Source organism: Camelina sativa, chromosome 1 (assembly GCF_000633955.1).
Source record: "Camelina sativa cultivar DH55 chromosome 1, Cs, whole genome shotgun sequence".
NCBI classification, from domain to species: Eukaryota; Viridiplantae; Streptophyta; class Magnoliopsida; order Brassicales; family Brassicaceae; genus Camelina; species Camelina sativa.
This window is the reverse complement of record NC_025685.1, coordinates 4,910,740-4,935,532: the sequence shown is the minus strand read 5'-3', so window position 1 is coordinate 4,935,532 and position 24,793 is coordinate 4,910,740. Positions and strand designations below refer to the sequence as shown.

The 24,793-nt window shown below is 37.6% G+C and overlaps 5 protein-coding genes, 1 long non-coding RNA gene and 1 pseudogene across 10 annotated transcripts; 3 read left to right on the top strand and 4 right to left on the bottom strand.

Annotated features, from left to right (window-relative positions):
- LOC104776153 lies at nucleotides 30–1,196 on the top strand. Of its 4 annotated transcripts, none has more exons than XR_766103.2 (5): nucleotides 30–75; nucleotides 502–596; nucleotides 679–777; nucleotides 875–925; nucleotides 1,012–1,196. It is a non-coding gene; the product is annotated as an uncharacterized LOC104776153 (long non-coding RNA). The 4 variants fall into 4 exon arrangements; XR_002037940.1 differs by having other exon boundaries at nucleotides 484–596; nucleotides 875–936; nucleotides 1,012–1,099; XR_766099.2 differs by having other exon boundaries at nucleotides 484–596; nucleotides 1,012–1,094.
- On the bottom strand, nucleotides 1,174–3,484 carry LOC104776166 (protein trichome birefringence-like 1). The gene is made up of 5 exons (XM_010500180.2): nucleotides 2,545–3,484; nucleotides 2,262–2,454; nucleotides 1,981–2,174; nucleotides 1,736–1,894; nucleotides 1,174–1,658 (listed from the first exon to the last, which is right to left on the bottom strand). Exons 1-5 carry the CDS (start codon nucleotides 3,279–3,281, stop codon nucleotides 1,283–1,285), a joined length of 1,659 nt encoding a protein of 552 aa, XP_010498482.1. The 5' UTR covers nucleotides 3,282–3,484; the 3' UTR covers nucleotides 1,174–1,282.
- Nucleotides 4,733–7,041, bottom strand: LOC104776143 (activator of 90 kDa heat shock protein ATPase homolog). Its single transcript, XM_010500160.2, has 3 exons — nucleotides 5,965–7,041; nucleotides 5,783–5,862; nucleotides 4,733–4,989 (listed from the first exon to the last, which is right to left on the bottom strand). The coding sequence occupies exons 1-3, from the start codon at nucleotides 6,880–6,882 to the stop codon at nucleotides 4,896–4,898; spliced, it is 1,092 nt and encodes a 363-aa protein (XP_010498462.1). The 5' UTR covers nucleotides 6,883–7,041; the 3' UTR covers nucleotides 4,733–4,895.
- LOC104776133 (DNA-3-methyladenine glycosylase) lies at nucleotides 7,511–9,439 on the top strand. The gene is made up of 6 exons (XM_010500151.2): nucleotides 7,511–7,922; nucleotides 8,129–8,200; nucleotides 8,306–8,429; nucleotides 8,679–8,749; nucleotides 8,956–9,013; nucleotides 9,103–9,439. Exons 1-6 carry the CDS (start codon nucleotides 7,638–7,640, stop codon nucleotides 9,270–9,272), a joined length of 780 nt encoding a protein of 259 aa, XP_010498453.1. The 5' UTR covers nucleotides 7,511–7,637; the 3' UTR covers nucleotides 9,273–9,439.
- On the top strand, nucleotides 9,519–10,382 carry LOC104776109 (annotated as a pseudogene).
- LOC104776117 (kinesin-like protein KIN-7K, chloroplastic) lies at nucleotides 10,355–18,982 on the bottom strand. 2 transcript variants are annotated; one of them, XM_010500131.1, is made up of 24 exons: nucleotides 18,707–18,982; nucleotides 17,652–17,927; nucleotides 17,468–17,565; nucleotides 17,161–17,250; nucleotides 16,831–16,883; nucleotides 16,545–16,610; nucleotides 16,418–16,471; nucleotides 16,231–16,290; nucleotides 15,743–15,821; nucleotides 15,399–15,466; nucleotides 14,970–15,032; nucleotides 14,765–14,869; nucleotides 14,330–14,434; nucleotides 14,070–14,177; nucleotides 13,845–13,991; nucleotides 13,003–13,185; nucleotides 12,694–12,849; nucleotides 12,209–12,412; nucleotides 11,992–12,132; nucleotides 11,790–11,915; nucleotides 11,667–11,717; nucleotides 11,390–11,437; nucleotides 11,198–11,275; nucleotides 10,355–11,072 (listed from the first exon to the last, which is right to left on the bottom strand). In XM_010500131.1, the coding sequence occupies exons 2-24, from the start codon at nucleotides 17,897–17,899 to the stop codon at nucleotides 10,497–10,499; spliced, it is 2,907 nt and encodes a 968-aa protein (XP_010498433.1). In that variant the 5' UTR covers nucleotides 17,900–17,927; nucleotides 18,707–18,982; the 3' UTR covers nucleotides 10,355–10,496. The 2 variants fall into 2 exon arrangements, with proteins under 2 accessions (XP_010498433.1, XP_010498442.1); XM_010500140.1 differs by having other exon boundaries at nucleotides 13,911–13,991.
- LOC104776099 (uncharacterized protein C18orf8) lies at nucleotides 19,504–24,766 on the bottom strand. The gene is made up of 16 exons (XM_010500108.2): nucleotides 24,583–24,766; nucleotides 24,264–24,346; nucleotides 24,031–24,132; nucleotides 23,835–23,919; nucleotides 23,493–23,640; nucleotides 23,156–23,415; nucleotides 22,638–22,791; nucleotides 22,355–22,464; nucleotides 22,174–22,261; nucleotides 21,488–21,817; nucleotides 21,326–21,400; nucleotides 20,793–20,976; nucleotides 20,458–20,689; nucleotides 20,229–20,337; nucleotides 19,968–20,147; nucleotides 19,504–19,846 (listed from the first exon to the last, which is right to left on the bottom strand). Coding segments are annotated over exons 4-16 (2,049 nt in total). The 5' UTR covers nucleotides 23,837–23,919; nucleotides 24,031–24,132; nucleotides 24,264–24,346; nucleotides 24,583–24,766; the 3' UTR covers nucleotides 19,504–19,669.

Genomic DNA, 24,793 nt, shown 5'->3' with positions numbered 1-24,793 from the left:
TACCTTCTTCTTCATCGTATCGGAAAAAAAGAATTAGATCAGACATTGACTCTTCTCTTAGATTTAAAGGTTAAGGTTAGTTCGTTTCTCCCAATTTTCGCGCTTTTTTTTCTTCTTGCTGCGATCAATTAATTATTATGTTCTCTATTTGTGTGTGTTTATGTACTGTTACTTATTTTTTAGAACAATACATTAAAGTTTTAAGTTTGGTCCTTTTCTAATCTACTGAAACCCACCAGCTATGATCATAATAAGGAGATATGATGAGACCCTTAAAAGACTCGTCTCTCTATACCTGATCGTTTAGAGTGAAGTTTCTTTGGTCAACCAGGGATGTGTGATTTTAAGTGTTAACTGATGTTACCACCTTGCTATGAACTTTATCTCTTTGAAAGATACTACTTTTGAAATATTAAACCCAACTGCAAACTTAATTGTACCGTTCAAAATGAGTATAGATGGCTTTACTGACTTTCATTGTAGTTCATATGGTAATTATAGGAATGTTACTGCAGTTCTCTGTTGCGTGGGTGCTCTTGCTATCACCAGGAATCTCCATCATGTTAATAAGGACAACCTAAGAGAAAGAGCCTGATGTAAGCGTGTTTCCTTCCAAACCGAAACATGATTTTGATTATTCTTAGTACGCTTTTGATTTTAGGTTGTTCTTATCATCAGGTTTGCTATTTGTGGTGGGTCTCATCCAGCTTAATCATGATCGATAGAGTTCACTGGATCGAGAAAGCAAAGCTTGTCAAGTTCATCTTGGACTCTCAGGTTTGTCTCCATTATTACTAAAGCTTTCATCTTTTAGAGCCTTTCCTGAGTTCTAAGTATAGTTTGTATAATGACATGGATAACGGAGACATCTCAGATAGACCCGAAGATGCTGTTGATATCTTCCACACCTACTTTGGAGTTGCGGGTAACTCAAAAGTGTGATTCTTTAAGCTTATCTTGTTGATGTGAAGCAAAGAGTTTGTGTGTCAATTTAATCAAAAATATGTGCAGGGCTCTCTCTCTTCTGGAGTATCCTGGAGTCAAATCAATTGATCCTGCCTACGCAAAGAGTTTGTGTGTCAATTGATTCTTCATCAGAATTCAGATGTAGGGTAGTAGCCTAGTAGGTATTAGAAGTAGATAATATTAGAAGTAGATGTAGGGTCAAGCATATGCTGCAATATCTTTACTATTCATTGTAATCAAAAAGCCATTTACAATCTCAAACCTCTCCCATGTTTCCTCTCTTTTCATCCATCTAAAATGATGTGGAATTGTGGATTCAACTACAATGATTTTTCCAAGGTTTCCGCCGTTTTTTGCCGCCAAGCTGGTTAAGTTTTACTAGCAACTCAGCATAGAGAATTTCGTTCCAAGAATCAGGCACCCCAGGGAGGCACCAGTGGCTACAGTCTTGGTACAGTAATGGTGATTTACTTTCTTCCGCGGTTAGTTTTTGTTTCCGGTATATCGATGGGTGAGCGTCCTTCCTGTAATCTGTTAACCTCGTTATGTTGAGATACGTGACAGGCGCTTTCATCCCCTTGAGAACTCTTTCAAGTATCTCCATTTTCAGCATGTAAGGAGCTAGGTAAGTCTCGTTCTTTATCGGTTCTGTTTCATCATTGCATGCTCCTCCCGCGTTCCATTGCCCACCGCTGCAAATACATCAAACAGATTTTAACAAACCAGTTTTTGTGACTGGTGAAACAACCACACAGATTCTCTAGTTTACCTGAAATGTGACGGGGAGTAACCACGAAAGAAAACAAGTGATTTCTTTGGATTCACATTCTTATCAACCCATCGACCCCAAGTTGTCAATGCTTTTCGGAAAGCTTCATCCACGTCTAGTTTCGGGTAAACATTGCTCCCTTCTTGATAATAATCCTCCCTGATGAAAGCATCGAAACACCAAAAAGACAATGAGACAACAACAACCCCATATCAGTGATCAAACTAGTTGAAAAAAATGTATACCCTTTGGAAGTTTTATCATGAGTCCACCAATGTCCGGTATTGAAGACAAGAATATCTGCTCCTTTGTACTGCTCCGATGACTTGCCAACCAAATCTAACCGCAAAGTCTCCTTCTTCGTCCCGTTCTTGTCCATAATTTCCCATTCTCGAACCAAGAAAGGCGATGCATAGAACTCCACAGTGCAATTATAATCCTACCAACCGTAAAATCATTCTATTATAAGAAAACACACAACAAATAATGATAAACCGATATCGAGTGCTAAAAAAGAGAAACCTACTTTGAAAACGAAAGAGTACTCAGCTTCCCAACGGAACTGATGCCTTCCATGAGCCTCAAAGATTTGAGTCTCATCTCTCACTGATCCTTTAAGAATACAAACCAAAGACTCCCACATGTTTCTATTTAGTGAATCTCCAACAAACACAAGCCTTCTTCCTCTAATCATCTCCAGCAATTTCCCTCCATTTAATCTTTGTGCATATATACACATCAATCATTTGTATTATTTGACTCACCATAGAAAGAAAAAAAAGTAGCCAAGTGTGTGTTGTCTTACTTACCTTGGTAAATTGCATTTCTTTGGTTTCCACTTCAACTTCTGGAATTCCACGTCAGGTCTTCCGTTGAGAATACAATTAAACTGTTCATCGATCAGATTACACGAACCTGGTTTGTAAAGCGGATACGAATCGTCTCTGACCCAATCTCCCTCGAAGAACTCGCAATTCTTCAGAGACTCGATCTCTTTTCTCAGCGATGACTTCCTCCTCTGTTTCCGCTTTGGAGAAGCTGTTGAATTGACGGCTAGAACCTCCGACAGAGGTGCTTTCACGGGTCGATGTTTGTCCAAATCTCGAGCAGTATCATCACCAGCCTTGTTGTCAGGACACGAAATGTTTTCCTGTGCATGATCGGTCTTGAACTGAAAAGTGTTGTTTTTAGCAACCGGTTCTGTTTTCTCATAGGTTACGTTTTTGGTAACTGCCGTGAGATTTTCCGGCGCCGGTGCTCGCAATGTGGTGAAATTAGAATCGAGGGTCGACGGCGAAGAGTTGGATAGATTCGATACAGTAACGTTAGGAAGAACATACGAAGAGATGGAAGGAGCGACTGTGATGGGAGAAGGACTAAAGGCTATGAAAACAGTGAAGGCAACGAATGTTATAAGGAAGGCGTAGACAAAAGTCGAGGTTTTTCTCGGTTTCACGGCGGAGAAAAAGTTTTTGATTTCGACGGTTATGGAGGAGAAGGCGGAGACGCCGTGGAAAGACATATGCTTGAAAGAGTCCGACGCCATGGTCAGGGAGTTTTTTTTGGCGCGTGAGAATCTTTTCACTGACTCGTTTTGTGTTTTTTGTTGGGAGTTCTCAGTGAGAGAGGAGAGATTAAAAAATGGGTCTTTTAAGACAGAGAGAGAGAGAGAGGGTGTTAAAAGGCAAAAAGAAAAGAGTCTTCTTGTCTCCGTCAACAAATCTCTTTATCTAGAAACTTGAGAGAGGTGTTTGTTCAGTAAAGTGGTCATTTTTTTTTGCTTAGGAATCGTCGCTTAAGTTTAGAAGTGTGTTTCTTTCTTTGTTACTATATAGATTTCCCCTTGTCTTTGGAGACAAACTACGAGAATGCCACATTGGTATTGTGACGCCGATTTTGGAATGTTGAGATTTTGTTTTTTTATTACATTTGGAATGTTATGAGATATTTTTTTTTATAGTTTTTTTTGTTTTCTCAAAACGCATTTGTGCGGCTCAGATGAAAACATTAATTTGTAATTACTCTTTTTTGTGACGAATGTATAAAAAAACATACAACATATTTGGTAGTTTCGTTGGGCGAGGAAACAAGAAAACGACTAATAATAATTCAGAGAAAATACGAGTTTAAGATTAAGATATTTCAGTTTCTCTCTTTTATGTTTGTGTGTAATTCTTGAAATTTGATGTTTCTAATGAATAACGATCAGATTAATTCAATTCGTATCACATGAACTACGTGAGAACATTTAAATTTACAAATTTCATTAATCTTCGGCAATTTGAATCTTGGATCTGATGTAACTATATTAACTTTTTGGTCAACCATATTTAAAACTAATCTTTATCACTAAATCAGTCGTTTTGCTAGTTTTAATTGTAATCTCAAATGCTAGTTTCAATGTATGTTAAAATTTTGGTTTCCTCATTTAAGCCAAAAATTAAATAGACTCTCCAGTAAAACGTACTGACGAAATCTGAATATACATTAAAAAAACACATAGGAAACATAAGGCATATTAGGCCAACGAAGTAACAGTCTCTTCTATTCTAACTGCTGAATTGTGAATTTGAACTTATCTATCTATATACGTATGTTGATTGATAAGGTGTGGTTGCTGCTGCATGCGCAATAATTAAGTAGTTCCCCATTTAATAGACTGCAGAAAAGCTGAAAGTGAAATGATCTCTGTGCATTTCGATTACCACATGGCAATTCCCACAAGCTATCCCTTGACGATGTGTCCATTAATTGTGTTAACGACAATCAACAGAGCCAACTATCTACAGTGTAACACATTTTAATAACATCATCTGTGTCACATAACATAACAAAGCAAACATTGTATAAGTATTGGCTAGTTTTCTTTTTGCTCATTGCATTATACTAACTAAATCTAACTATGTAAGTTAAAAATAATATAGACAACATTCTTCAAGTATAAAATTTTATATATCTAACAGAAAGACCAACCATGAGAATAAAGAGTGAGATTTATATAAGTTCAAGGGAAATCCATTAACTAAAAAGGTGAAAAACTTCAAAATCATACATTTTGCATTGTTCATTGGTCCCTTTTGTTTGAACTGAAATTCATAATCAACTTATAGATAAAGCCAATGCTGATTTTTTGTTGTTTATTTCATAATCAAATCATTAATCACATTCCAAATCCAAAAACTGCACGGATCCTATGGAATATTAGATCTCTCCATCCTCTCTCAGTGTTTTCCACCACAGTCGCATTCCCATACCTGCGCCAGTCAATGAAATCAACAGATAACATAAGTAACATCACTGTAGTCACATTCAACAACAGAATCATTGACTCGTCTTAAGACAGAGGCCTTATACCAAGTTAACCCAATTCGTTAAGATATTTGCTTCACATAAGGAGGAATCAAACAGAATATGGACAACCATGGACATTTCAAGTGTGTCTCAATACTCTTAGCTAACGAGTGTTCGTTCATAAAACAACGAACAAGAGTTCTATAATCAACATAACCTAAGAGTTAGTGGCAAATATATGGTAGACTGAACACACTTGTGAGTCATTGGGAAATTTTGAGATTCTCTCTATTAATCCCATGGTCCTATATGAAAGTTTATATCATATACCAACCAATTATAGCAAACCAGATTTACTAGAGGGACGCAAAGGCAAGTCACTAGAGGGAAGACTAGAAGAGTTCCTCAACTAAGTAAGGCTACATACAGCAAGTTAATCAGTGGCAAGAGGATAAGCGTAGATAGTAGGGTTAGTGTCGTCCACCAGTAAATTTAGTTGGCTTAAATTGTCCCTAGGTATTAGCTTTGTACACTACATCGTCAGGAAAGTTCATAATAAAGCAGTCCAAATTCCAGAAGAATTCAATGCATTCTACCAGACACAAAACAAGTCACTCAATGCTTCTAATGAAGAATAGTATGTTAACAGTTAACCTTAAAAGCTCCATTCTTTTTAATCCTAACTTCAAAGTTCAGACTCAGAATCAAGAGCAACTCATTCTAAAGAAGATTCATGATGCCATAAGTAAAACTAACCTGTCTTCTTCAGGAACGTCAGTGTGAGTGAGATTGACAACAGTGACTCCTGGTTCAGGCTCCTTGAAAACAATCTTCACCTGAATAATCAAAGCAAAAGCCAACATCAACCACAATCAAATCTAAAATCAGGGTAATATGTTAGGCCCATTCACAAAAGATAAACAATCACTAAAACTAACCGTTGAATCAAGACCATCAGGCCAGCTCCCAAATCTCCACTTCTGAACAATCAATTTGCCTTCTTCTAGCTCCACATTCATCCCAGTGACAGACCCATCAAAGAGACTAATCGGACCATTAACATCTTTACTAATCTTAGCATTGCTCTGCGTGAAACCTTTCCAGCGATTCTCATCCATAAGAATCTCATACAAATCCTTAGCTCTGCAACTAAACTTCTCAGTCATAGTAATTGTCTTAAACCCTTCCTTAGTCTTCACAGTCTTCTTCTCCTTCACTACCTTACTCTCCGCCGCCGCAGCAGCAGCAGCAGCAGCAGGGGCACTACCACCAGACTTTTCCACCGCAACTGAAGCTGATCCAGCCGCTGCAGATTTCGGCGCAACCTTCTTCGTCTCCAACTCATCCCTACAAGGACCCCCTTTGGCCATAGCCTCCACATAAACCCTAACCTTGTTCAGAATAATCGATTTCCCCTTCTTCACCATAGCCTCCTTCAAAGTCTTCCCAATCGGTCCTTCGTCCTTCACCGTAAACCTAATCTCCGGATCTTCATCAGCATTCTCATCGGAGATATAAGGCATATCAACCAATCCATCAGCTTTCAGCAGCGTCTTGCCATCAGAGTCTTTGGCCTCGCCTTCCCAAGACAAAGAGACGTTAAGCTCGTAGCCAGGGATAATTTTCCCCTTGCGTACATTCACGTAAGCCTCGCCTTCGACCTTGTCGATCTTAGTGACCTTGATGAATAGATTGCCTTCGCCGGCGAGGATGACAACGCCGGAGAATTGTTTGGTGAAGAAGTTACGAGACCATTCAAGGCAATTGGTTTCGGACCAGTGCCAGTTATGGACGTTGGTGCCGTCGGGTCTGTCTTCTACGATCCATCGCTTGTCACCTTCGCCGAACTTTGCCATGGTTGGGATTAGGGAAGATTGAGAGATTTAAAGCTACTGAGAGCAGCGAAGCAGAGACGAAGAAGTTGATTTCGTTGAGATTTGGGATTTTAGCAGCTCAAACTAGGTAGAACCTTTTTTAGATTTAATGAATCAGGCAAACGAAGCCTCTAGAATAAGGGTTTTTTTTTTATCCAACTGAGAAAAGGAAAAAAAAAAAAGATTATTTTTTTTTCTAACAAAATAAATTTGAAACGCTTTATTAGAAGAAGTCTCTAGAATATTAGAGAAAAAAAACTGCTTCTAGGGTTTCCATTCTCTAAAAAAAAAAGAAAAACTAATTGGGGAAAACCCAAATTTTGTATGTGGATTGACTAGCTGCTATAACCCACACAAAAAAGAAAAAATATATATATATATATATATATATGACCTAAATACTAGTAAATAGAGTGATTAGGAAGTATGGATTGTCTTCTTTCTTTTAAAACATGTGAGTTATGACATAAGTGCAATTCCGATACATTATGATTACTAGACTAATTGCCGTTTGTGAGTTTATGACATAGGTGCAATTCCGCTAGTCACAAATATATGACATTGGTACCAAATGAATAATAACCATGAGTCTTGGTGAGTGAGTTTTAATTGTTATGTCTATGACAAAGTTGGCACCAGACTAGATTGTTTCGGACAGCATCACCCGCCAAATATAATCAACGATTAAAGGTCAACGTTCGCTCATTTTTGTTAAAAGTCAAAGCTTTTCTGTTGCAATGAAAACGCCGACTCGTCGATCGAAGAAGCGGGTTGTTGAGGAATCGGGAGAACCCAATGTTACAAACTCCCGAGTAGCAGTAGTCCTACGGACACGAAAGCCAAACTGTTCCAAGACTCGAGCCGCTCGGGTCAAACCCGAATACCCACAGTCCCCCACCACCTCCGACTCCGAGATGAAGCTAATGCCTCCTGAGTTCTTTCAAATCGACGCCCTTGATCTTGCCCCACGTTTGCTTGGGAAGTTCCTCAGGAGAGACAATGTCGTGCTGCGAATTACAGAGGTCAGACACACACACACGACGATTCTGTTTTTCTTCGTTTTTGTTTCCTGAGAAAGGATGATTTAGGGTTTTGCTTTGGGATTGTTTCATTCGCTAATTAGATTGTTTAGTTAATGGGTACAAGGAAGTTACAAACAACAAATGAATAACTACAATTTGTAGTTTACGACTCTTTAACCATGTTCGGATGTTCCTCCTGTTGGTAGGTAGAAGCTTATAGACCAAATGATTCAGCTTGCCATGGACGATTTGGGATCACCCAACGGACGGCACCAGTTGTGAGTTTTCTTCATTTTGCTTGTTAGCATTTACGTACATACAAATGATGACTCGATCTGAACAATGTGATTTCTACTACTCTTTTTTTTTTTTTTTTTTTTTAGTTTGGACCAGGAGGACATGCTTATGTTTATCTATGTTATGGTCTCCATATGATGCTCAATATTGTTGCTGATAAGGAAGGTGTTGGATCTGCTGTTTTGATACGGTCTTGTTCTCCTGTTTCCGGTTAGTTAATCTGTTCATATAAAACAGTTTAAGTTCTGATCCTTGAGCGCTGAAACTTTGCTCGTTTCACTCTTCTTTGTTTGAGGCCTTAAAGTTGCATCTTCCACAGGTTTTGGATTCATAGAAGGATATCTTTATATATATGCATGTTTCCACTTAGTTATCAATTGCTTGATTGATACTGTTTTTACATCTAAAACTGGTTTTATCAATCTTTTGTTGGCTTAGAAGGGTGATATGGTGTTGCAGGACTTGAGACCATTCAGGAGCGCCGTGGCCTGAAAACTGACAAACCCGTTCTTCTAAATGGACCAGGAAAAGTTTGTCTGATTTCTGCTTTCTTAATCACGTTGCATAAGCCCTACACATCCACAAAGCATAGATACAGTTACTCTGCAATTCATATGCTCTTCACTAGATAAGATATACAGCTGAGGAACATTTAGATCTTGATATGAACAATGAGAGTATTCCTGGTAAGTCCTCTAGCATAATCATCTTTTGTTAATATGTGCTCCTCAAGCAGGTGGGACAAGCGCTTGGACTCTCAACAGAGTGGTCTCATCATCCACTTTATTCTCCTGGTTAGTCCATACACCAAATCAGTTAATGAAGTAGAGTAGACACTCTCTTCGAGACTTTAAATTTTGTACTAATAAATGAATGGACACAGGAGGATTGGAGCTTCTGGATGGAGGAGAAGACGTGGAGAAAATAGTGGTTGGTCCTCGCGTTGGAATAGATTACGCATTGCCTCAACATGTCAATGCCTTGTGGAGATTTGCTATTGCAGACACTCCATGGATTAGTGCTCCTAAGAACACTCTTAAGCCTCCTCTCTAACTTCCAACTCAAAACTTCTTTTTGTTTTGCCTCTCCATTGTAAATACTAAATAGACAAGTGCATGTAATGTAATAATAACTCTTTTGGTGGTTTACTGTATATATTGTTTATACTGTTTTGCCACAAAGAGTATGATTTATTGATTTGGGTTTTGTTTATAAAAACAAACAATTGGGACAAATTTGGGAAATTGGAGAAATATTTTTACGCTCCCGGAAACTTTCTTTATTTATTCTTTTGCCCTCTTTAAACTTAGAAGTTCCAAATCCAAGAATTGAGAGAAGAGAAGAGTGTAATCAAATCCAAACTCAAGTTTTAAGCGCAACAATGGCGACTACGATGCCTCTCTTCGCTTCTTTCAAATACGCCGATAGCTTAACCGTCGTCGGAATCTCATTCTGCACGGCGTTGGTCTGTGAAGCAATCTCGTGGATCTTAATCTACCGTACCAGCTCCTACAAGTCCTTGAAATACTCCATTGACAAGGCCGCGAAGAAGCTCGAGACGATGAAGACTGAGAATCCATCTTCGAAGCTATCCATAAAGAAATCGAAGACGAAGAAGATCGATCGCGTCGAAACCAGCTTGAAGGAATCGAGCCGAGATCTGTCTCTCTTTAAATTCAAATCCGGTGCTGTTGTGGCTTTAGTTCTCTTCGTCGTATTCGGATTGCTCAATTCACTCTTCGAAGGTAAAGTCGTCGCGAAGCTTCCGTTTCATCCGATCACGATTGTGAAGAAGATGAGTCATAGGGGATTGAAAGGCGACGATCCGACGGATTGTTCAATGGCGTTTCTTTATCTGTTGTGTTCGATTAGTATCAGAACCAATCTGCAGAAGTTTCTAGGGTTTTCTCCGCCGCGAGGAGCTGCTGGTGCTGGTGGTTTGTTCCCAATGCCTGATCCCAAGACCAACTGAGATCAATCAATCAATCAGTATGATCGATCATCGCTCTCTCCTTTTGATTTTTGTTTTTTTTTTTTCAGATAATTTTGAACAGTCTGATGAAGAAACAGTTTCAAGTATTTTTCAAATGTTCTGATGTTTGGATTCTGATTCGATTTATGGAAGTTAAGCAAAAGAGACGTAAATAGTTCTCTTCATTTGAATCTTCTTGACAAAAGTTATCAACAAACAAACAAACAAACAAAGTCGCAAATACCCAAACGCAAACTCTTGAATCACTGCACAAACATATCCTACTTACGTTGTTGTCTTTTTTCTCAAAATGATCGGTCTGTTTGTTCGGTTTGTCGTGTCTCTGATATAGAATCAGAGATTTCTGAATCAGCTCCTTGAGAACTTCTCAACTTAGAAACAAGAACCCACATACTAGCAAGCTCGTTCTCCAGATATGCTTCTCTCTGTTTCGTTTCTTCTACTATCCTTTCCAGCTCAGCTTCTCTCTCATCTCTTTCAACAAGTGCAGCTTCATATGACAACTCACGTTCCTTGCTCATCCTCAGTTCTCTCTTCAGCTCCATTGATGAGGTTTCTTGTTCTTGCCTCTTTACAAGACTCTCTCTTCTTCCGTTGTTTCTTACATTTGTTGGTGTTCCTGTCTTGTTACGTTGTGCGACTGGGCTCTTTTGTGTTGCCAGCTCGGCTGCTAGTCTCTCGTTTTGATTCATAAGCTTTGCAACTTCTTCGGATAATGCCTTGAGCTCAACTGCAGCTGCTGATGCAAGACCTTTTGCATATGAACTCTCTTCTGCGAGTTTCCTGTTTCGGAGTTCTAATTGCTCCTTTGATTCACTTAGTTCCTTAGCTTTCTGTTTCAGCTCTTCAATCTTAGTTCCCTTTTATGTCAGAGAGCAAATAGAATTTGTTTAAGCATCATGTGGCTTGGCTTATCAGAAGAAGGTTGGTGAAAAGCATGTTTTTTTTGCAAATAACAATGTGTACGACATGTATAAAGAGAGACCTGTGCTAGTTCCAGGGTATCAGAGAGCTGCTGCTTTAGGTTTGCAACTTCGTCTTGCAACACTTCACATTCACATGTCTGCAGAAAATACTTCATCGGTTATTGAGTTCTTTTACAAATTATAAACCTAGTCTCGAAGCTTTTGCAAAGACGAATCAAATCGGGGAGATAGTCAAGGACAGTCTTACTAACCTTTTGATTGAGTGTTTCTTGAATGATGCGATTATCTGCAGCTTTAACCTGTAAACAAGATGAAGACTCAGAGAAAAAACATAGAGCGGCTTCATTTTTAGTGTAGTTTGGCGTTTTGGCACTGGTACTATACATTATTTACAGAAGCAACTTTAGGGTATGAGGAGACATTATATTGAGCTAAGAGAAATAATATTATATAGGCAAATAGCAAACCATTATAAGTGCTGTAGCAATAGATGAAGAAATATTGCATAAGCAAAAACCATTTGATCACCTCGAGTTCAAAAGATTTCTCATCAAGTTGATCCCTTAGCTCAACAACTACCTGAAGATAATAAAAATCACTTGAGAAATGAATGGCAGATGAAAAAGGCCACTGCGTAATATTTGACAATACCTGCATGATATCAGATTTTTCTAGTGCCTCATGTGATGTCATAACAAAATCCAAGATTTGTTTCTCCAACGCTGCAATCTGGTTATTCTTTGCTTTGATGTCGTCACTGAGTACTTTAATTTCCTCCTAACAACGAGAACCAAGAAGGTGAATATTTGCTAGATTTAAACAACTAGATAGATGAAAAGGGTGATTATATTACTTCAATCTCTTCATTTTGATGGGACTTTGCAGCCTCATCTGACAATCGTTTTAAGGAACTTAATTGCAGCGCTGCCTCTTCAGATAAGATCTTTTTCTGTTCCCTCAAGAGATCCAACTCATCGCTCAATTTATTGCTCGTCTGGGAACAAGTACAAACAAGTCTTGTAAAACAAAGTGCAGGAATTGGAATTAATTATGAAATATCTCTTATGTACCTCCGGAATCTCCATTTCATGAGAAATGTCTTCTACAGCTTCTCTGTCTTCCCTAGGATCTGAGAGTTGTTCCATCAAAGGCGAGCCTTCTGAAAGTCTTGATTCTGTGTGCAGATTACTGCCTCCCCCTTGAGGAGTTGATGGTGTACTGTTAGATTTGACCACACTTGACTGGTCGCTGGCACTTGAACTGTGATCTCTTTTCTGATAGGAAAAAGTAAGCTTTGATTAAATAAGGGGGACAAGACAGGCACCAAAAAATCAAAGAAGAAATTGCATCTAAGAGGACATAAGGCCGTAGGATTATGACTCCTTTACTTCCGTTAGCACTATTCTTTGAAGCACATTCCAGAAATCTATAGTGAGTGCGTGAAACATTTACAACAGTACAAAGCTATAGCAGCCCGATGCAGTTCTGATACGAACAAGAATAACCCACAACAAAATGGACAATGCTATGTAAGAAATTTGAATCATTTGTATACCTTAGGCTTTAACCAGTTTAATAATCCATGCTTTCGGGTCTTCTTTTCTTCTCTATACGCATTATCTCTAATCTCATGATTTCCCTCCACAGAAACATACAGGTCAAGGTGCTCATCGTCCATCATGTCCCGTCTCTTGTATGGTAGGTAAGCAAGCTGAATATGCATCATCAACCAAGATTAGCCAAAGAAGCTAGTAAACTTGTGTAGTATAATAGATCTAAAGTCCCGCAGATCAAAGTGAACCATCATCAGAAGGAAACATGGAAGCCACTTTTATAATAATCTAGGATATATCAGTGGTTTTACCTCTTCTTCACCAAATGAATGTCTCCTCCGAGGATTAAAGCGGTGAGGTAATCGAGATGCTTGTGGATTTTTAGTCGACACCAAAATTAGTTTCGTCAACCGTTGGATTCGACTCAAGAGAGCTGCTTTAGCTTCTTCCTCTTCTTCAAGTCTGGATTGCAGCTTGACTTGACCATCTTCTAGCTTTTATCACATTATATAGCAAAGAAAATGACAAAACCAGGTTACAACAGATTATCTCTAATGTTTGATTGTAAACCAAAAGGCAATGACATAGAACGTCCTCACACTGGTCTTACGAATATATAACTAAAGTTATAAATAAATGGATGGAAACAGAGGTCATATTGGTAAAATGTTGCATTATGCGTCCAGAATGACCTCTAGCAAAATTGACCTCTATCCGCTATTATATTCTTTCTGACAAATTGTTCTCAGAAAACATCAGGGCCGAACAAAATTTTCAATCTCTCTCTTTTTAACCAATGAAAAAGAAAAAGCTAGTAGTTTTGTTCACAGTTTACCACAAAAGAAACATTCTTCCAAGAATTTTTTTTTTTGTTAAACTATTTCAAGGTAAGGAATATTACAAGCTATTTAGTTTACTTTCAACCGTACTGACATAGTTTTAATCACAAACAGCAAATGGTTAGGGAGGAAAGAAGCTGACGTCAGAAGTGGAACGAGCATGCAAGATAATGGAAAAGCAAATTTCAAGTTTTCAAGATTGGAGCTCTACACAAAAAAACTCATCCCTAACTCCACTACAAAAGCCTTAATAGGGATGAATACAACAAAACAAATCAAGTTTGCCAGGCTAAAAAAATAAAATCTGAGCATACCTTCTGCTTCAGGAGAACAATATCATCTGCACCAATATCTTTCAACTGAGGAACTGGTACAATTACCTGTTTAAGCTGTTCCAACTCCTCCTTCAGTTGGCGAATCTCGTGTTGGTACTTCTTGATTAATGATTTCTCATCAATTATCTACAACTTTATAGAGTTAGAGACCAAGAAAGACCTTCAGTACAAAAATAAGAGCTGATAGAAAATACGCGAGAAAACCTTGTTTTGCTCAGCTTGAATCTCAATATGCTTTGCACGATGAGCAAATTTCAAAGTGTTATGTGTTTCTTCTGAACTGCTTGATGCAGGAGTCACTGTACAAATGAGCTACCATATCCAGAGAAACATCTTATCAGTAAAGTATACTACTATCAAGATATATGTATAAAGTTATCAGAAAAATTTTACCCTGTTGATGATCATGTAGATTTTATAATTACTGAAGCAAGAGGATTGAGAACAGCTCAAACAAGACTTACAGATACTCGGTCATGACCACTCAATGAGGACTGAAGGATCCTGGTTAACTTAGAGTCTCTGTATGGTACATGTGAAGCCCTCACATCCGTAAGCTTTGATATCACCTATAACATCACAACGGAACTATAAAAATTCAGCCAATAGAAGAATACTTAAAACATAACAGGATAGGAAATACCAAGATAAAAGAAGAGTAGAAAACTGTTTAATTGTAAGGTTTGGACAAGAAGAGATCTGAGATACGCGTACCAAGCAAAATAATGCAGAGGCGGTAAGGTGATTAAAAGTGTGCTTAATATATATATATACAACACGACAAACAGTCCTATTATCAAAATCTGCTCTTATGGAAAATGTCAAAGAAGTCCTTAGAATAAACTGAACTTTAAAACCTATTGTTAACTAAGTGAAAACTGTGCTAAGAAAAAACTCACAGTCCCTAAAGTCAGCAAACTTTTATTGATATATGATCCTTCCTTGCGTCTTAAACCACTGGTTTCAACCTTTGAACTCTCGGAACCTGCCAGATCAACGAGGTTCTGCAGATATGAGAGAAATCATGGGCAGTTAATATCAAATATTCATCTTTTTAATAACCCATAACCATACATAATATCACTAGATACAAGATGAGCTTACCAGCTGGGAGAGATGTACAGCTTCTCCTTTATTCTTGTCACCTAAGGGACTACTTTCTATCGTCTGCGTCCAAATTAGTTTATCATCTTTCCGAAACAGGACAGCTATATGAATAATGTGACTAAACAACTAGGATTAGAATAAAGGAGAATATAAATTCCTTGAACAAAAGGAAATATATGAAAGAACATACTACACAACTTGTGCTGATAAAAAAAAAGGAAGTATAACTCTTCAGTATTCCATTTTTGAGCATTCAGGCGATTATAGGGGAAAATCAGTGAATTTTACCCTAACAGTAATACAAATTAAACTCGGATTTGTGTGCAACCACTTCACAAGTGTAAACACGTGAGGAAAAAGAAATTATATAGCAACTTCACAAAGATGGCAGTTTTTTTCAATATTTTAAAGAGTATATTTACATACCAACGTAAATATTGTATGGCTCCGGCTGCTCAGCAAATTAAAATTTGTGGATCCCACATGCCGTTGCTCTGCCATGAGCACAATATGAATTAAATGTTAAGAATGAAAGGGATTTACTGGAAACAAGAAAGAGAAAATAACTCTTTAGAACTGCTCTATCATAATAAGTAAAAGCAAAACACACTTTTGAACGTTCAGTATGGCCTCAAACAGGTCGAGGAGTACCACTTTCTGATAATAAATCTCTAATAAATGTACAATGCCTGCGACAGTCTTTGCTGGAGTTGCGGTTGTAAAGTAAACCTATTTCTTTAAATAAAGGAAAAGGTGAAGGCACCACATACCTTCTCCAGCTGCAATAATAGAAAGCGCATGAGCAGCAGATAAAACAACTTCTTCTTTAATCCCTTCGACAAAGGTTCCCTAGAGTCAATAACAAAGATAAATTCAATTGAACAACTTGGAAAAAGACACTTGTAGCAATAGAGGTCATGAGAAGCTCAATACAAAATTCTCAGTTCAAATGATTATTATAAGAATCAACGTCAAGTCTACTTGAGTAAGCAATGTGACCCAGAACATCAAAACGAAACGAAGGGCCACATATTAACACTGTAATAGCAGAGTACCGACAGAGATAAATGGAACCACTATTTTTCAGGTACTAAACGGTTAAACATGGTTCCTAATAAATCAAAATATGATGCTAAGACTTTGGGATTATATTATGAGCACTGTAGTCACAAAAAAGATATTACAAGTCACTGAGAGCAGCACTACGGATGTTTTCAACAGAAAAATAACAAAGAGAATCTGAAGCTGAAAGATATACCTGCTTGTCTTCTCTGATCCTCAAATTTTGTCCTGCTGGATTCAACAAATCATTAACAACCTGAAATAAGGTGAACATTAAGGATAGTAATGTTAAGGAAAATTAGAAGCAGAACATTTCTCTCCATTACTGCTGAAATTGAATATAGATAACAGAGCAGAGAAGGAAAGTACGTAAATAATAGCACCTCATTATATATTTCCATGTAGGAAATACGCAGAAGAAATTCTCGATTAGGAGTCTGTAAGAAATGAATATGTGAGGTCGCTGTACTTGGACCAGGGAATATGACAAAACAATATCCTAAAAAGTACCTCTTGGATGATGCTGAAAGCATCTTTCACTGCTAACGGTATAATACCAGGAGATCTCTGGTCACCCTGACATTTGGACCAAAAAACATTAACCAAATCTATCAGATAATTTAAATGCTACATTGTGGATATCCTAGTCAGAGGCGAAGGGTACAAATATGGGACTTCGACAAAGCATTACATCATTAATGACACATTGAACTACATTGTATAAAGATGTACCAATGATACTTTCTTTTCTGTAACAAGCTGAAAAAGTATAAGTATCCAGATGAAGGGATCTTACATGCATTGTGTGAGTCTTTCCACTGCTTGTCACTCCATATGCAAAAATGGTCCCTGTAGTTGGATTAACATTAAACGCATTAAAGTCAAATTAGCCTGAGGATCTTAGCATTCATTAAGTCAAAAATCTAGTCAGATTTTTTTGTTATTCTTATGAATTAGGATAAGCCTTGTTGACATAGCATAAATGATCAATATCGTAGAACTGGAAAATTGCGTGCTCTTTCAACATAGGATATGGAAATTGTATGATCTTCCATAAAGGTGTTAACCCAGAAAATGAATTCTTAATACAAACTAGATTGGCCATCAAAACAGTTGCATTTCATACCATTTATCCCCTCCATAGCCCCATTAACAACATGGTGTGCAGCAATATCATAGACGTTGCGTGTTGTGGTTGTGGGTCCAAAGACACGGTCTGCCAGAAGGAGAATAAATCATTAGAAAGATCACTTCAAGAAACCAACATGCAAGATCCAAACATCAAATAAGGAGAATATCCAATTATATTACTGTTTTGATTCTATAAGATAAGGGGTTGAAATGTATACCAAACAAGAATAATACTATAGTCCGTAGTTTGTCATTCTTGATTGTGAAAACCCATGAAACTAAATCAAAATGTTAAGACTAACCATAGGCATAAGCTATTGTTGGATTATGCTCATTTCGCACAATTGTTTCCCCATCTGCATACCATGCGACTTCCTCCCCTTGGCGAATTTCTCTTGGACTACGTCAAGGATAAGATATGTCAAATTCACAGAACAAACAGCAACCTAGTATTAGCAAGCCTATACAAAAGATATCACGAGGAACCTGAGTGGGCGAAAGCGAACTGTCACTGTGACGTTTTCTTTAGAACGCTGAGCACTTTGTGGTAAGGAATCAGGTGAGAAGAAGTGCTGCTTGCTTTGAGCAGATGAAGAAGCAGGGGAGCTATGGCCATCAATAGATGTCTCTTGATAAAGCTTGGAAGACGAGGTTGTTGAAGATGCAGTAGAATCAGCACCCTTCAAATTGCTAGACCCTCCTTTTTTCGACTTTGGTCCTTGTCTAGATGCCATCGCAACTCAAAGTCAAACCTCCAGAAAACTGAATGAAGACACAAGTACAAAATCGATCAATAAACCCAAAAAAAATTAACAGCATTGATATCGTCTCAAGGTTAACGCCTCCACAGTGTCCAACACATTTGACTGCTGCAACACATTTTGGTGACAACATCTCCACCAAAATCCCCAAGAAAACACATGAATCCGACTAATAATATTGACTGAAAGCATAAAGCAATTTCCCATTTATAAACAAATAACTGTTCCAAAAAATCTCAAGAAATGAAGAAAATGACCAACCAGGTATAGAAAGCTTTCTTTATTTCTTTCGTCAGCTCTAACAACAACACTAAAAGCCATGAAAAGTGGGCAGTTTCACTAAGGTTGTCTCTAGCTTTCCACGAAATTATAAAACAATTGCCTAAAAGTGAATTAGACCAAATTAGCAGCAGTAAAGCTAAAAAAGCAAAGAGACTTAGAAGAAGAAGAAGAAGAAGAAAAGAAAAAAAAGCCTAAACTTACGCAGTAGGACCCCCTGCTTTTCCCTCACAGTTCATGCCGAAGCCACCAAAAATAAAATAAAAAAGTTGCAATTAAAAAAATTGGGGAAAAAAAGCGATGAACTCAGAATCATAATCGCAAGGAAGATAGAAGAAGAACACCAAATGAACAAATTCAGACAAAACAAAAAAAAAACCCCCAATCTATCTACTAATGCAAGAGCTGGAACAATTTGAAAAAAAAAATCGAATTATCAGCGGATTTCACGGAAACCTAACGGCATTTTTACTAAAGAAGACAGAGAGAAGAATGAAGTACCTCAAGTGAATGAATCAAAGGAGGAGCATCGCAGCTCAAATTTAGAAAGAAAAACAAAAAAAACCCGAAATCGTATTGGAAAAAGATAAAGAGGAGAGATCTCAAACGGAGAATCAGATTGTTCGTAAGATAGCGATTGTAATTAAAAAAAAAAAAAAGAGGTAGAGAGTTCGCAAAAAATTGAATTGGCGATTGTGTGGGTTTGGTTTTCTCGTAAGCTAAAACACCATAATAAAATAGGTACAGGTGAGAGAGAAAGCTAGGAGGACGAACGAGTTATACATACTATCATTACTTACGTTTTTTTCTGTGTACGTATCTCTTTATACGTATATTTTGCCTTCACGGATACAGTTAGGAAAGAGAGTGACGATTACTTTTCTTTTTTTTTTTCCTTGGTAGAGTCGAGAGAATAAAAAAGAAGTCTCTAAAATCTTACAAAATAATAATTTTATTTATTTTTGTAACTTTGACTTTGGCAGTTTTGATGGGAAGGATTTTGTTTTTATTTATTACATCCAATTGAGATTCACGAAACTACTACTACTAATGTTCATATATATTTAATGAAGGGGTAAAGATGTGTTACAGATATAATTAGAACATTCAAGTGTCTTAGTCACAGCTTGGACCTACTTATAATGATATCTTAACTAACGATTTTGCAGAGATGACAGTATTTTTAAAGACTTATCACATATTTATATCATAATCAATCTTTAACATAAAAGAGAGATTTGATATTTCAACAAAACTTTATCTAATTTTGGTTTTATTATTAATTTTATCAAACAATGTGTAACAAGAAAACTGGCAAGTTATCATTACTTTCTATAAGGAACCAGAACATAAAATGATATGATCAACAACAGAATTTCGTTATTAAAAATCCAGTTGGCGAATCAAAAAAAAAAAGATTATTGAGGTTTCTTGAATACCAAATGTGGTAAGAGATTGGCTCTCTCAGACAGCAACTGAGGAACTGGTGTCATTGAGAAGGCCATAGAATGTGTAATATTCTGATGTTTCTTTGAACCCAGGTATCAATTCCGACAAGACCCTCAATATTGCTGCCAGATGCTGCAGATCATTCGACGCGAATGCTGCTTCTAGAAACAGCGAAGATCGCACACTCGTCACCTGCAGTTCCCATACACAGTACAAACCAAAACGAAACGATTATTCACTGATATGTTATCCAAAACCGAATGCCCCCCGCAGCTTATAAATATGCGTAATATGATCTGTTAGGAGATTGTACCTTATGCTTCTGCGCATATCGCAGAGCTTCAAGATAGTATCCATCTTGCACGAGGGAGGAGATGTAATCATGGTGCAATGAGAGCTGTCTCAACATATCAAGCCCAAGTTTCCTTACCCGGAGATTTTGACGACCACTCTCGAGAAGTTGAAACGCGACTTCCTTTGATGGTTCGATTATCTGCAGAAAAATGTAATGTAGCCCACGCTCTTGAGAATATGGGAGGGTTTTGTGTTTACAGAGGAAGGATAAAATACAAACCTTGTTTGTGGTGTATAGCGATAGTTCTGCAAATCGTTTACTGTAAGCTAAAAGTCTGATGGTCATCACATAGATGTTAAGGTCCACTTTGAGCTTTTCTGAACTTATACTGCAACAAACGAACCAAAGTATGAAACGCAAAATTGGTGAAACTGAAACTAGATCTATGGCAAAACCAAGTTTCTTTAGTCTGGAATCCCAAACAGAAAGAACAAAGAGTTAATTTTACCTGCGAAGAAACTCTGTGATGATAGCAACTAGATACTCTGATTCCTCAACCATCATTTCCTCCACAAAAGCAAATACAAACTTGTAGAGCTCATCGGGTGAAATGGCCGGTGACGAAAGTTGAGATTCTTGCTCCTCATCAGCACAAAACATGTTCTCCTTTGAACCAGACGATGGGTCCATTTCAACATCTTCACCAATATTGCTTCCAGATGGCCTATGCCTTTCGTTATCTTCAGAATCCAACGGTCGATAAGTGGAGAAGATGTGTTAAGAGAATGTAATTCTTTTAAAGTATTCATGCCTAAATCAATATTTCAGGTTCAACGGTTTTACCAGGAGATGCACCAGCGGTTGGAGTAGACGCAGTGGCCTGTTCATTCTTTATTTCCTTGTATGTACCGGCTTTAACCGAACAGGAATATGCTGTGACTAGTACATCGATTGCCTGAGTAACCTGAGTTGCTGGTCGACGTTCCAAAATAATATCCCTTGCTATCCCCAAGCACAGTTGTTTGGCCTGAAATAACATACTCAACAATATTATTTACCAACAGTATAACACCATCAAAAGCTCCAACCACGATTACTACTCAATGACGCCGAACACTTAGCGGAAACCAACTTTCCTGGAGACTATAATCATATAAAAAGAGAACCGCTGCAAACCATAAATATGGAAACACGCACCAAGTTTTTCTTAAGTTAGACTTGTATATAACTTTCTCTAACTGGCAAAAACCGTAACTGAAGTATCACACTCTTTTTCACTATGTTTTCTTCCACAACTATATGCTGCTACAAACAGGTGTTTCATCAAGCTTACTTAAACTCCTATCTAAAACACAGAGTAACAGAAAGTGTGGGACCTTATTTGCTTCCAACTTCCTTCTCTGCAGGAATTCTAGAAGAGACGTCCTGTCTGAGCTGCTAGCGGAAATTGCCTGCAGCAAATAATGTTAGATACTGAGCGTTTGCGAAATATCTAAGAATTGACTGCCATCTGTATGAACCAAAGAAAGCCAACTTGCCTCGAGATCCAAATGTATCTTCCATAGAACCTTGTTAGTCTGATCCAGAATAAGGTCTTGAACCAGAAAGGTCCAGCCATCTTCATACATGACTATGTTTTCATTGCTTGTAGATGATTCTGAGCTCTCAATTTCCTTGTTAGCAGCTTGAGATGATGTGTCTGAGCCTTGGTAACCCCTCCACAGCAAAGGAAGAGGCGCAGATACGGGAGCCCGAGAATCAGCAAATAAGTCATAGATGATGACGACCTTTGCATCGATTTGGTGCACAAGCAATAAATTGTCGACCACATTCACCGACAATTTGCTTGAGTACATCGGTAAAGAACCCTGTAAATAAGAACCCATGGAATGAACAAAGAAAGAGCAGAACTTTAAAAATGATATCATGTACAGAAACCACGATAAGTTGTTTTGCAATGCCAAATTTAGCAACATAACTAAAGAAACAATAATATTAAGGTTAAATTATGTATAGGTTACGCTCATCTTGCAGTTGCAATTAGAGTAACTAATGTGCAATGATTTACCCATTAACTTTCAACTTAAATTTTATAAGTCAAACTCAAGGAGTAATTTTTAATTCACAGAGACACAAGGTCATTATTCAGACAAGTCTACAACATGTTCAGTGCATAAGCCAGTGAAGTAACCAGATACCAGTAACTGAGGAAAAGGAAACTTACTTGTTGAACAACTGCATCTCGGTAAAACCTGTATAGATGCAGTAGCATTGCCTCCCCGTCCACTTGTAAGCAATATATTCGGCCATAACTGAAAAAAAATGATACAGATTTACTCTCCAGGTATGTAGTGCGATAAATGATAAACATAGGAGGGAAAGAGAAACACAGATAAGAATCCTACACAGTGACTAAGTGGAGATCTCCAGCAGAGAGAATAGGTTTACTATTTGATTCAGATCTAGCCATGGTCATCTCAAATCTCGGTAAACGGACAACTCCTGCAGAGGAAAGCTGGAAAAGTGGATCAAATTTTAGAGCTCCAACCACAATTGTTTGGAAAAAAAACATTCAATAACTTGTTCAGCTAATTAACCGTATGCAACTTATAGGTGAACGCAGTTGGAAAAGCTCTTTCACATAACAAAATTCATTTATTTTATTTTTTACTTTTTCAAGGGGTTTACCTGGAATCCATTAAATGTCTTGCATTGCAATCCTGACGCAAGAAGAACCAATCGAGTTTCATGTGTATAAATGTACCAATTCACATTCGCTTTTTTGGTTTCCACCAAACGTAGTGAATTCAACATAGAGTCACAAGCAAACAAGTCCATACCACTGAGACAAAAACAAAAAAGTGTTTCATTAGAGGGGAGAAATATAAGAGAAAGACAAATGATAAGCGAAATGTTTAATATATATCCCAAAACAGAAGAACTGAAGACAAAAACAACTATGTATACAGAAAAGAATGTAAAGACTCAATAACCAGATTCTGAAAGTGGAATTTGCCTTAGAAATCCTAGTTAATGGATACAACTATTCCAAAATACAGGCGTACAAGCTAATAGACTCCCGTTTAAACAAGTTTTTTAAAATTATCAACTACAACGAATCAGTCTTTAAAATTCACCTGCAAAGGTTGCAGGCAATGGAAACAGTTCTCAGTAGTAAAAATATGCAGAAAACAAAGCGAGTTTACCTGGTCTTTACAATTGCAAGATCACATAATGGAGAGTCACTCCAAAAGAATCCGAGAATGCTCTCTGATCCTACCTTGCATTTGTGGTTAAGTATCTGCTTGGTCTCTCGATTAAAAAACTGTATTTCACAGTCGGATCTTTGGATAGCTATCACTTTTTTATCAAGAGAGAATCTGATTGACAGGATAGGTCCCTCACTTATAGAATCAATTGAAGGAGATACTTCTGGGTCAAAGGGGGATGTTTGCCATGAAAAGACCTATAAGAAACAATAGGAAATCAGCCAAGGATATTGATCATCAGGCTAAACCATTTCAAAGGAAAAGAAAAACACACCTGATTAGATGTGGTACAGATTAGCAATCTGTTGGCATCATCATAGAACAACCCCCTGGATTCAGGAATATTGCAACGTAGGGATGGATGATGTATATAGACATGTGATAAAGCACCAGAACCAACACTTGCCTGTGAACTTGATATCCTGCTAGACATATCCTAACTTTTCAAATTTCCAAATTTCTCAAAGGAACCAAACTGTTGTCCATAATGAATTGTTATAAAATAGATATCCCCCTTTATGATGGGACTGAGTCACTTTAAGTTTTATAAAATAACACATCAAAGGCTATCAGTCAGAATTATTTCACAATAAGTGAAAATGAAAAAAAGGCGTACATGTTAAAAATCCCAGCGGTACTGATAAAATGCCTCTTATAAGAAGGAGAAGAACTATAACTGCGATTCAAGTCTTTCCCCGGATCTGTAAGTAAGAAAAAAAAACAAAAAAAAATGATGTTAGAACAGATTAGTCTAAAATGATGAGGATACAATGATCAAGACAAGTCTCTTGCAATATAAGATCCATTTATACCGTATGCTGCATACAACTCTTTAGTGCAAGAAACTCTTTCAGGCAAATATCTCTCTCAACCTCATGAACTTTAGATGCAACACAACTCCCGTAGTCTTTAGCCTGTGACAAATGCACTTTAAGTCAATAACAAGGATTGGGCTCTACAAGACACAAATTCATAGTGAAACCAATGAGACTCAAGAAATCAGAAAAGAAAAGGAACTGAATCCTCGGAGTTCCCGAACAGAAACCTGTTTGGAACAAGTAGCTAAAATCCGTCCAAGTGTAGAAGCGGTAGTGGAGTTCTTTTCTTTCATGCCTGCATTGCTGAAGCCTGAATGCAAAATTGCAATGTTTGGTTAAAGCTCAAAAACATGATCACAAAGCCGCACATTAATACTTTACCAACACAGCAAATCGGCCAACAATTTCATGCAATTAGCAAGATAATTATACCCATTATAGGGAATTACATACGAAAAATAAAGAGGAAATCGGAGATTACGCATTAAGACCTCATATATGGAAAACAGGAAAATGGAAGATGTGATGAACAGCAAGAGTGTTTACCTGCGAATACCAGGTGGAAATGAATCTAAACACAGAGATAAAAGTTCGATTCAGACAGAAACGTAGTTCAACTACGATAGTTGCTCGAGTGTTTGATTACAAAGAGTCCTCGGCTTGCTCCTCCTCGGGGAATTGATGGTATTGGTAGCTGTTCAACGACGAACGATCGCCGTGTGGAGGAAACCGATGAAAGGGATCGACACGTGTAGAT

Coding starts and splice junctions, on each gene's coding strand:
- LOC104776166 (XM_010500180.2), bottom strand. CDS start 3,281: ATGGCGTCGGACTCTTTCAAGCATATGTCTTTCCACGGCGTCTCCGCC. Junction 1,895..1,980: donor CATGATAAAACTTCCAAAGG/GTATACATTTTT, acceptor TGCTTTCATCAG/GGAGGATTATTATCAAGAAG. Junction 1,659..1,735: donor TACTCCCCGTCACATTTCAG/GTAAACTAGAGA, acceptor ATGTATTTGCAG/CGGTGGGCAATGGAACGCGG.
- LOC104776143 (XM_010500160.2), bottom strand. CDS start 6,882: ATGGCAAAGTTCGGCGAAGGTGACAAGCGATGGATCGTAGAAGACAGA. Junction 5,863..5,964: donor CTGATGGTCTTGATTCAACG/GTTAGTTTTAGT, acceptor TTGATTATTCAG/GTGAAGATTGTTTTCAAGGA. Junction 4,990..5,782: donor GACGTTCCTGAAGAAGACAG/GTTAGTTTTACT, acceptor TGACTGGCGCAG/GTATGGGAATGCGACTGTGG.
- LOC104776133 (XM_010500151.2), top strand. CDS start 7,638: ATGAAAACGCCGACTCGTCGATCGAAGAAGCGGGTTGTTGAGGAATCG. Junction 7,923..8,128: donor TCGTGCTGCGAATTACAGAG/GTCAGACACACA, acceptor TCCTGTTGGTAG/GTAGAAGCTTATAGACCAAA. Junction 8,750..8,955: donor TTCTAAATGGACCAGGAAAA/GTTTGTCTGATT, acceptor CTCCTCAAGCAG/GTGGGACAAGCGCTTGGACT.
- LOC104776117 (XM_010500131.1), bottom strand. CDS start 17,899: ATGGCATCTAGACAAGGACCAAAGTCGAAAAAAGGAGGGTCTAGCAAT. Junction 16,884..17,160: donor GGCTATGGAGGGGATAAATG/GTATGAAATGCA, acceptor ATCCAACTACAG/GGACCATTTTTGCATATGGA. Junction 11,073..11,197: donor ATACCCTGGAACTAGCACAG/GTCTCTCTTTAT, acceptor CTGACATAAAAG/GGAACTAAGATTGAAGAGCT.
- LOC104776099 (XM_010500108.2), bottom strand. Junction 21,818..22,173: donor GAGATGCAGTTGTTCAACAA/GTAAGTTTCCTT, acceptor TCTTATTTACAG/GGTTCTTTACCGATGTACTC. Junction 20,148..20,228: donor CGCTATACACCACAAACAAG/GTTTGTATTTTA, acceptor ATTTTTCTGCAG/ATAATCGAACCATCAAAGGA.